The 11,592-nt window shown below is 30.8% G+C and overlaps 1 protein-coding gene across 2 annotated transcripts; it reads right to left on the bottom strand.

Moving 5' to 3' along the window:
• Nucleotides 1-1,560: 1,560 nt before the first annotated feature.
• Nucleotides 1,561-9,953, bottom strand: LOC124846463 (putative axial regulator YABBY 2). 2 transcript variants are annotated; one of them, XM_047323739.2, is made up of 6 exons: nt 9,472-9,953; nt 7,429-7,548; nt 7,166-7,304; nt 6,248-6,296; nt 5,089-5,164; nt 1,561-2,002 (listed from the first exon to the last, which is right to left on the bottom strand). In XM_047323739.2, the coding sequence occupies exons 1-6, from the start codon at nt 9,541-9,543 to the stop codon at nt 1,898-1,900; spliced, it is 561 nt and encodes a 186-aa protein (XP_047179695.1). In that variant the 5' UTR covers nt 9,544-9,953; the 3' UTR covers nt 1,561-1,897. The 2 variants fall into 2 exon arrangements, with proteins under 2 accessions (XP_047179695.1, XP_087948966.1); XM_088092840.1 differs by lacking the exon at nt 9,472-9,953 and adding an exon at nt 8,258-9,347.
• Nucleotides 9,954-11,592: the final 1,639 nt, after the last annotated feature.

Genomic DNA, 11,592 nt, shown 5'->3' with positions numbered 1-11,592 from the left:
TTGATAAATCTTTTTATATATAAGAGAATTTTGTTTGATTTATATTGCACTGATTTTTAATATAATATCCGAAATCTTTTTTTTTTTAAATTTTTGTTATTGCAATTTGTATTTTAAGTTATATAAATTGATAACTACCCTTAAGAAATATTGGAAACGTACTTTTCTTATCATATTTCTATTGTTGAATGAAATTGATTAGAAATTACAGACTTTAATAGAATTTATTTTTCACTTAATGAGTTTTTTTCTCTTTTAAATTTGTATTTTTTTCTAATAAACTTTAACTAATGACTATATTCATAAATTAGAGAATGTATTGCTAACATTTCTCGAAGGATCTTTAATGAAACGATAAAATTTGTATACTTTTCACACTTAAGATAAAAAAAATCAAATCATTATATATATATATATATATATATATATATATATATATATATATATATATATATATATATATATATATATATATATATATATATATATATATATATAACCTTAAACATCTTTTTCGTTAAATATAATTGATAATAGTTTACAAAAACAAAATCTTCATGTGATTTTTTTTATTAAATCATCGTTAAATAAGTAACATGCTTCCACAAAACGCAATGAAATTTATAGCCATTAAATTTAACTTAGAATATAATATACTTCTGTTGTTGAAACAAATTTATATGATAAATATTTATATATATAACTAAAAGGAAATTTTAAAAATCTTGGTATTTTTGTTTTGTTAGAATAGGTTGGATAGAGACCTAGCCCTTAAACAATAATAGGGAAAGTATGTATTATAAGCCTTCTTTTATAAAAAAAAATAATAATATTGAGAGAAAAGAAAGCTTGAGTGAGTACAAAGCCAAAGGAGAAAAATCATGAAAATCATGCCCCACAAAACACAACTGGAAAAATAAAATAAACCTAAATATTTATACCAAAGTATAAAAATAAATAAGATTCTATTCTTGGATGAAACATTGTTGATGCTGTGAATTTAGGGTTTAATCGGGAAACTGGGGTTTTCGTTAATCACTCTCTTCTGCATAGTTCCTTTTCATAGAAATATTAAATGAATAAAAAAGAAAGAAAAAACTGTTCTGAGAAGGTGGCAGAGTAAGACATGCATGCAACCCCTGCACTGTATGGTGTTCCTTTCAGAAGGCTGCACTGCATTAACTGAACAAGACGGTCCAGGAAGAACAACAAAAGCATCAATCAAAGATAAATAAATAAAAAATTGTATGTATTTTTTTTAGATGGTGGTGGTAGAAAGAATCGTGATGTTCAGATAGCCCCAGAGCGCAAAACTCCAAGATTGTATGAACAAGAGTCTAAAAAAGAAGAGAAAAAAAGGAAAACCGTGATGAAATAACACGATGGATAAAAGAGTGTTCCTATGGATGAAGCACGATATTCCGAAAGAAAGGGTCAAATTGCAACATCTCAAAGATGAAAAGCACTGTTGAAGTGGTCCTCTTGGACGATACACTCATCGATCGCTTATCATCAAAAGAATAAAATGTTGCAATCGTCCTTTGATATGCAGAGACGCAATCACCCAAAAGAGAAAGATAATAGATTATTACAAAACAAAAGGACGCGTTATTATAGCAGAATTAAACTTACAATGTTTGTTTTCTTAATAATTGCCTAAGTTCAACACAGTAATTAATGCAATCACAAGAATAGCAATCATATAGAAAAAGGGCAACACAAACGTTATAGTATATGATATTAAACATATGGGTAAGAGGCTGATGCTGAGGTCAATTTTCTCTAGAGTCTCCATTCCAGTTGTATCATTGCCAAATTTCATCAACCTCTTTTTTCACTGATTTAGGTCAAACACAGAAAAAAACAGCTGATAACATAAACTTCCATTTATATGTAATCAGTAAAATCCGTTAGACTTTTGAGTAGCATCTCCCTGGTCCAACTTTGCTTGCTTATTGCCATCCAGCTTTAACCCAAAGTGAATGTGAGGGAAATGTGCCCACTGCATATACATATACATATACATATATAAGACAAGACAATCAGAAAGACAAAACAAATTTAAGGTATATTTCTTCAAACCATATATAGTATGTAATAAGACCTAGAAAGTGTACACCTAATGTAAACATAAGCTTTTACAAATCACGCACATTGATTGAAAAGTGAAACCAAACATGTTATTAATCTCTCAACAACTTCAATTCAAGTCTCATTTTCATGTGGCTTTATGTTTGTGGTCTACATATTAATGCATATCAGATATTGGAAGTGTTAATTAGACTAATACCATCATTAACGAAGGAAAGAACACATGCATACAAAACAAACCTGTGGTGCTGATTTTAATTACATGTGTTCTGGTTTAAGCAAGTGGTTTGATAAATTCTGCTATGTTTCACCTATCAAACATTCAAACGTGATCTCATACAGTAGTTAAGTTAATCTGTGTAAAAGAGAAATTGTATGTTTTTCTAAGTCGACACGCCAAATAATGTATTTGTGCCCTACAAAAGCCGTGCAAAATGATGGTTTTTTCCAGAAGAAGTCAATTACAGTGTATGAATGTGTGCATACTCTACAAAACACTGCAAAATAATGATTTATCCAGAAGTCAGTTGGAGGGTGCATCATTGTAAGGTATCCCTATAAAAACTAGGAACATTAGTTCATTATTTTTATTGCATCTCTTGTTCACTCTTAATTTCTTTCTTGTTTTGTAAAATAATTAATATGGATTTCATATTTTTCATTTCTATCTTGTCTCATTTCCCCTCTATTAAACACGTTCAATTTTCTATTTCTCAACTATTTTCTCCCATGTTACCCTATTAATTTCTTCATAATTTTGTACATACTAAATTAAGTGGAAGAATGAAAATAAGTGTTTGACTATTTGGGTATAAAATTTTCTTGCACCATTAACTGATTGAAAAGAAAAATTTAGGTATGAATAATAATTAATAACAAAAATCATAAATCTTTTCATAAAGAAATTTATAATAGAATAATGACAATGGAAAAAAAAGTTCTATCAATTCATTTCAATAAAATTTTAAAAATATTGATACTTTGTACATTGTTGTGTAATGAGATGTGCAATGAGTGAGATGAGGAACAGAAAGAGAGACAAAGAAAATGAAAAAAATATAGTAGATTTTATGTCATATGAAAAAAAAAATAGAAGGGTAGAATATACGAAAATAGAAGAAGAGAAAAGAATAGGAAAAATAACGAGTTTGAACAGGAGCACTTTTTAAGAATTTTTCTATTTTCAAATATATTAATTAGATACTATAAAGCACATATAAAAGTTTTATATGGCCAAATGAAAATGAAAAAAAAAAAAAAAACATAAGCTGCACAATCAATGATATCAATAAGAAAAAGATGGTTGGATGTTAGTCATTTTAGCTTTAACCTTTATAAAGTTAAAGTTTGAACTGAACTATTGACTGTAATGTTACTAATTAGTCAAAGAAAGTTTAAAAACCAAAAGAGGTTCACAAATCAAAAACCAATGACACTACAATAGTCCATATCTCTTCAGAACTTCAAGAAATATATATACATACATACATATATATATATATATATATATATATATATATATATATATATATATATATATATATATATATATATATATATATATATATATATATATATATATATATATATATATATATATATATATTTACATTCATATTCTTGTGCCCTTTTCTTTGTAAAACTTATTTTTACACATATTGAAAATAAAAAACTTTCAACAAAGTCAGGTTAAAGATACCTGCATAAAATAATATCATCATATGCTTCTTTCTGATAGACTTGGCCAAGCCATTTTATTTATATTTTTTTGGGGAAAGATAATTTTTCCATAACCAAATATTTGTCCTACATGACATTTTTTTGCAGCATTTTTCCTGCAATAATGTCTTCTCAACAGCTAAAACTTCTCACAGATATCAACCTCTCATCTCAGATCACTTGCCCCCATTCTATTTCTCAGTTATCAAATGGTATTAAAAAACGCTACCAGTTTTAGAAGGATAAAGGGTTTTTTGACAATCTTTTTATGTTATATACTATATATCTACATCTATACTGTAGACTTGAATTAGGAAAGTCCAGGATACAAGACATGTCAGTGAAACAGAAGGAAAAGGCAGAGAGAGTGAAGAATCGAGAGTCTTCAAAAGGGACAGGAAAAAAAAAACATCATCATACATTGGTTCTCATGTTTCAGCTATTCTCACTTACCATTTTTTTCATCTATCACTTTATCATTCTTGAAAACACTGAACTTATATTAAAATAAGTAAGTTTTGTGAACTGAACATATTGATGATGTAAAGAGATTGTATTAACATCTGTACTGTTATTTAGGAACAACTTATCTTTGTAGATAAGGTTAGAAATAAGTCAATATGATGACAGTCAAACTAATCTGATTAATTAGAACTAATGTTTACTTCAACTAAACTGGTAACAAAATTAACTTAAACTCGTTTACTTCAACTAACTAGTGAACTCTAAGAATTAATATTTAATTTATTCTGACTATATGCAGAAATCACACACTGACAAGTTACACTGAAATTATGTTATTAAACGACTGGTGCACGAGATTCTGCATAATTCTAACCATAGAATTTCATTTATGATCTTTATTTATGTAGCAACAGTTTCTTTATTTGTCATTTGGTCTTTCTCAACAAACTATTTTCTGAGCTCTACATGCATGTTCGAATTTATCAGTGTATTAATTGTTTAAACAAGAGCAACCCTCGTTGTATGAAGCAGTGGAAGGACATGATCATATGCCATTACTACAGAAAAGTTTGATACAAAGCAATAGCCACAAAGAGAAAGAAGGCATTGGCTTTATTGGTAATGTTTCTACAATAATTGAGAGGGCATTGGGTTTCAATCTTCACCATGTTAACGTAAACGACAAACTCATTTTTTATTGTGCAATCATCACATGTGAGAGGGAAAGAACAGAAACAAAACTTGCGTGCATTCATATACCAGAATGCATATGCAAAAATAGAAAAGGAAAATAGTGATAAAGCTCAAACTCACGTTTTTTGCAGCCGTGCTAAAAGCTTCTCTGTGGCTGATATCTGGATTACTGGCCTTAATTCTTTGTATTTCCTCTCTGCAATAAGAGTTATTTATATATCTACATATATATTGCACTTGTATTCAAGGGAACAACCACAATGTTATGAAAACCATCACTAGTACATATCTAATGCACACATATATGTAAATATTGTGGTTTATATGATGTGATTGTAAATATTTTGAAAAAAAATGTTATATAGCTGATTATATATAACTTTAAGTAATTTAACAAATTCAAGTTATAATTTCCTATATAAATATTTTTTTAAGAAAATAATAGGATATATGATGTATTAATACAATTTCAACTTTTTTTTAAAAGAAAAAAAGATAGTTTAACAAATTTAAAAGTATAACTTGTTAAATTTCTCTTTCCCTACATGCATAGTATTTTTTTTTCATTTTTCTTGAGCTATAAAACAATGGCATGCACTGATTGTTAAACCATAACATTTTTTTAAAAAATGAAGTTTCTCCCTTCAGTTTCTTTATATTTCCATTTTTAAGAAATTTTCGTACCTTTGTTTTAAAAAGTTGATAAAAAAAATTATTACTTTAAAAGATGCACTTAGTTTTACCTGATTCCCAATATCTTACATGTTTATCATAAAGGAAAAAAAAATAGTGAATATTAAGAAGTTTAAAAGAATAATTTAATATATATACCACTTTTTTTTATTTATTTGTAGGGTATCTTTAAAGATAAATGAAAAGGAAAAAGATAGAAATATATGTCAGATATTGCACAGTGACAGTGTTTTAAAACCGGCTATATCATTCATGTTGTTCTGGTTATTAGGGTCCAAGTTTTTTTTATTATCGTTATGTAAAAACATTCTCTAAAATTTTATTAGTCATAAGAATTTACATGTGTATATAACTCTTCATAATACTATATGTAATTTATTCACAAATGTATGTATTTATGTGATTTCGTCCAAATGTCCATCACTAACCAATCATTTGAATAATGAATCGTCATTCTCATTTCCATTCAACTATTTTTCTTTTAATTTTAAACATTAACCAATTTCTATATACGAAATATAAGTATAGATACAAGAGAAGATGTGAAATGTAAGGAATAGTTCATTGTAATTGATAGATCACTTACTTAATGAACCGGTTATAAGCCGAAGGAACACGCTGTCTCTTCTCTGGAGCTGTATTGATAATGAATTAATTTAGTTTATCATACTCAAAAAAATTGCATAGACTGTAATTAAATACATATTCACCACAGATTAGCAATTAAATATTATAGTTAACACTAAATGAGATATTCTAAGAACCAAAATCTGGTAACTTTTAACAAGAGCTGGCCCCATAGTTGGACAAACTGGCGCAGTGGCAAATTCAATTCTCCAAAAAGTTTCTTACTGAAGTACCACTATCAATATCAATTATATCATCATCAGGTACGTAGGACGAGGTAAAAATTGTTACCAAGGCTCAGTTTAATTATGATTAATCAAATCAATAGGTGTGTGTGTGTGTGTGTTAAATTTGTATTAAGTCACATACCTGGTTGATTAATTAAGTGATTATAATAAACATCACTAGAAAGAAGTATTTACTGTAAGATGGAGAATGAATTTTCATAGTAGTACGTGTAGTATGTAGCTAGGGCACAACATGATTGCATTCAATTAAGGATGGGTCAATTTGTTGCGAAAGGTCACCATCTGGTTGGGGACACTTAAATAGAGATGAAGAAAATATAGGCCAAATTGGGTATCTTTGTACCACAAAAAACTTGATACTCAGAAAGATGGACGCCCACTCTCATGAAAAAACTGAGTTTAACAATGTGGCCTCAATGATGGCACATATTGTTCTGCTTGGTTTCATTAATTAACATGTGCCAGTCGTGGAATAACGTAGTTTGAATCATTGTGTTCTCATACCTTCTCAGAGTATAACGGAAAAGTTCAGGCTGGCCTATGGCTATAGGATCCGTGTTCTTCATTCAAATTAACTTGTAGTTATATGTATGCCAAAAACTAAACAAGAATTAACGAGCGTGACTCACGACGAATTGGAGGAATCCTAGGTTGCTCATGGTCTACGGACTCAAATGATTTGCATTTTGAAGATGATCCCAGTTCCTTGCTGCATGCTTCTTGAACGCTCAGGTGCTGTCTCTGTAACTTAGCAACGGTAGAAAGATGCTAAGCGAAACACACACACACACACAAACAAAAGTATGAAGTCCAGAAGTTACTCAGCAAAAAGAGTGCAAAATGAAGAAGATTGAAATGATAATGAAAGATGCAGGAGGGTTTGAAATCATACCTGAGTTTCTTGAGAAGGAAAAGGTTGAAGTGATGCTCCCATGTTAACTGATAGCAGATTGGCACAGTGTCCACATCTAACCGTAACAATGGTGAGCATACTGCTGCATGGAACACTGACCTGCCAAAACCCATTTTCGGATGGAAAAGCAAACAAATATCATCACTTTCAATTTCACTGGGCATTCCCTAGAAACTAAGTAAGCTGAATATGTAATCTTAATGCGTCTCTCATATACAAACACAAGGGAAATGAAAAAGGGTAAATCAGATGAATTGGAATTCTCAATGTTTTAAATTGTTTCGTACATAATTGTTTGGACCATCGCCATAACCGAATTAATATCAGAGCTTCACACTTGTCGATGTTAAAGTATTTATATATATGTTAGAGAATTGAAGCTATCACATTCAATGGAAAGGTGGTTCCAAGCACCAGCATTGCAATAAGAAAACAAATTGGTTGGTGAGGTTGAGAGAGAGAAAGAGAGAGAAGTAATGTTTTCTTTCTCTTTCATTATGAGAGAGAGCAAGCGAGCGCAGCTAGCATATTGAATACTACATGTTAGCAGGAAGCTGAGGAACTGACATGGCAAATTTAAAAGTTAGCACTCTCACAATGTCTCCATTCACTTTTTGGCTGACACTGCAAGGTAAGATGAAAAAAGATAGACATTGTAGCTCATAGTGATCGAGGAGGAAAGAGAGAAAGAGAAAGAGAAAGATGAAAATGACATGACTGGAACGGAAACCATGAAAATGAAATTAAAACACAAACACCGTTAACCACTACTGCTACCAAACAGATATGACTAAAGAAAAGTGATCACCATCATGAAGCAGATTAAATTTACTGCTCCTTGTGCAGTGTCAAGATCGGAGGAGAGAAAGAAAGAAAGATAATGCTTTCTCAAAAGGAGTAACTCAACAGAGATATTATGATGAAAGGAAAGAAAGGTAAAGGAAAATAAAGAGAGTGTGAGAGAGAGAGAGAGCATGGCATTTTCTGGTGCGTAAATGGATTTGTCTGGACGTCATAATCGCCACAAGTTCTTGTAGAAAGAAAGAGAGGACACTGTCTCAGTACTTAAAAGGTAGCAACAAGTCTGAAATTGTGAAAAAACCTTGATCATCAAAAAATGACGCTTCACTGGCAAATCATGATGAACAGAATACACCACCTTCAACCTCATCACTCCTCAGTGAAAAGGAATCAATCCAAGTAGACTGAGGAAAGACAAATCACCACACAGATTTGTATAGATTTCATTTTATGAGCTGTTTATCAGTACTTCCCAGAGAAAACAAGAAATAAAAAGAACTGATAAATTAAGACAACGGTTGACTTTTTACACAACATAACATATATAGCATGTGAGATCATACGATGCTATATATATCCTCACGAAAAATTAAATGAAACGAACAAAAAGAGGGGAAAGGGCTCCGTATATTACAAGAACCCTAATACCTGGGAGTAGCCCTACCTTTTCACAGCCCTCAAATTTCTTATGGGTGTGTGCGTTTTGTTTGTAAAACATCTCACTCAGGCTCACGAATCGTCTTTTACCTTTCGAAATCAGTATGCTTGCTTAAAATTATTGAAAGTTTCTGGCTTTCGAGCTTAACAATTGTCTTCTGCCATTACTCACGAGAGTGCTGACCTCTAACCAAATTAACACCACAGCCGAACTTTTTAGCATAAATAGAGGTTATAAAGAAAAACCCAGTCACGGTTTCCCATAAAATATAAGACGAGAGACAATTAATCGTTGATCTAAAGTACATTCCAGTAGAAAAATTCACTTCAACGATGGATTTCAAGTCCTTGGGGAAGTGACCGTTCTTGAATTCTTTGGTTTCTTGATCTCGATTCAAGAGATAAACAAAACTCGTATTGACAAATTATTAGCTGGTGAAACACATGGTATAATAACAAGAAACAAGCTTAAAAGAATTCAGGGAAAAAAGAGAAAGAAAGAAAGAGAACAAGAGATAGAAAGATAGATAGAAAGAGGAGAGAAGAAAGAATTCAGAACTGTACCGCTAGAGTGGTGTTGCAGAAGTTGCAGTGAACATAACAAACACGTTCGGTTGCCATCATGTCCATTGACATTTTTTTAAAAAAGAAATTGTGACTGTCCTTGGTGTTTGCTTAGTAGATTTATAGGCAGATCAAAGAGGAGAATTCCTTGACTGAAACAAAGCGAACAAGCTAGATCAAGGATTTACAGAAGACCCAGAAGAATATAAGACAGAGAATCATAAAGGTTAAATAAAGAAAAGAAACTTTGTTATTATTGTTTTTTTAATGCGGATAGAGAGAGAAAGAGAGAGAGAGAAAGTGTAGAAAAATGTGAATGGTTAAGATGGGACTATTCTGGTCGGGAAAAACCAGTGAAGTGGAGTGGGATTAGTGACAGTTTAGAATAATGAAGAAAAGATGGATTATGGGAAGTGTGAAAAAATATTTGGTGTGTGTTTTTATGTGCGCGTTTGTGAAAGACAGAGAAGCAGAGAGTGGGGAAAGAAGGTGTGTGGGGATGGATGTGTTATGATTGAGAAAATGAGTGGGTGGGAGTGACCCATTCTCTCTAACCTCTCTGCCTTTCTGTAGCGGACGAGGGGGGCGAGATATTAATGCTTCCTATCTTTAACACGAGATGATATTTATTATCATATTATCATATTATGAGACATAACATTATCTCCTCTCTCTCTCTCAGCTCTTATTACAACACAATGGTAGTTACTTACTACTACTCATGTAAGTATGAGAAAGCTTACATCGATCAGAGACATGTTTAGAATTTGTCATTCAAATCTATGCATCTGAAAGATAGATAAGATAGTTAGTTAGTTACATACATAGATAGTCTGACAAATGCTTGTTTTCTTACCACTTTTTTTTTTCAATATGTCTATTCTGATTTCTGACCCTCCACGGGTTTCAAGTCTAAATCACATAATTCTGAGTGTTAATTACACAGTAAGTCAACAAAGCTTAGTAACAATAATAATGACGTCGAAGGACCGTGGAAATAGCAAGGATTGTAAATTGGCTTTTCTCCATTTTTGTGTCTCGGATTTTCTATTGCGCTGTACTATTTTGCAAAGTGAATTGACATCTTTTTCTTTTTTTCTCAACAGAAAAGTGAATAGACATTTTACTGTACCTATTCATGTTTTTTCCTGTGAACTTCTTACACGTGGGATTTTCATTTTTCCTCACTTAATTCTTCAGGTTTCCGCTGATTTCTAATTTCAACCTGAACTAGTGTTTTGCATTTTCTCTACTTTTCTTTTCACTCAAATAACTTCCTCTGTGTACGTACACTGCGTTTCCACCACTACCTTGGTCAGGTCTTGTTTATACAGTTTCATTTCAGACACCATATTTGAAACATCCAAGGCGTGTTTAAAACAGGAATGTTTGCTAACTGCATACATCCATAAATTTTTTATTTTTTTATATTAATTTTAAGGCATATACAAAATTAACTTTATTCTAGTTATACAAGGACCTTATTTGTATTAACTCCAACTATTTTATTGAACTATTCTAGCAGAAGCTGATGAACAGAAACTGGACGAGTAAGCTGCAGTAGTTCATTAAACCATTCGGATAAAGGGGTAGAAAACTTTATACTTGTATGAAATTAGGGCACTATTTAATGTTGTAAAAACCTTTTTATTCTATATCTTATTGTGTAATCAAAAAAATTTAAATATCTTATTACTAATAGTGGTATTAAAAAATCATATGTATGAAAATACTCAAATTTAATCAATATAATTCTACACCATGTCATCGGAAATGTTTCTTTTCTCTAATTCACTCCTATCCTTATTTACTTTTTCTTTCCGTTCTCTTATGATTTATTTTGGAATTGTTTGTAAATAATATTTTCTGATTAAGCGGCTTTCTCCTTACTCACATCAAGCATAGGTGAAGTCAAACATAATAATTAAATAGTTAGGCTAATTTTCTTAAAATTAAAAGCATATTAAATAAGGAAGCCCAACATTGTAGGTCATTAAAAATTATGATTAACAAAAAAGAATAACAATAACAGTTTACAATATTTTGGTATAGTTTTCGTTAGCCTAATTTATTCGGAGTATATATGTTTGTAATATTATTCAACATAAGTGTCTATATGAG

The sequence above is a fragment of the Vigna umbellata genome, chromosome 6, assembly GCF_029865625.1.
Source record: "Vigna umbellata cultivar VRB3 chromosome 6, Vumbellata_1.0, whole genome shotgun sequence".
NCBI classification, from domain to species: Eukaryota; Viridiplantae; Streptophyta; class Magnoliopsida; order Fabales; family Fabaceae; genus Vigna; species Vigna umbellata.
The sequence above is the reverse complement of the archived record's forward strand: the minus strand, read 5'-3'. Positions and strand labels throughout refer to the sequence as shown.

Coding starts and splice junctions, on each gene's coding strand:
- LOC124846463 (XM_088092840.1), bottom strand. CDS start 8,425: ATGCTCTCTCTCTCTCTCACACTCTCTTTATTTTCCTTTACCTTTCTT. Junction 5,165..6,247: donor GCTTATAACCGGTTCATTAA/GTAAGTGATCTA, acceptor CTCTTATTGCAG/AGAGGAAATACAAAGAATTA. Junction 2,003..5,088: donor TTAGCACGGCTGCAAAAAAC/GTGAGTTTGAGC, acceptor ATGTATATGCAG/TGGGCACATTTCCCTCACAT.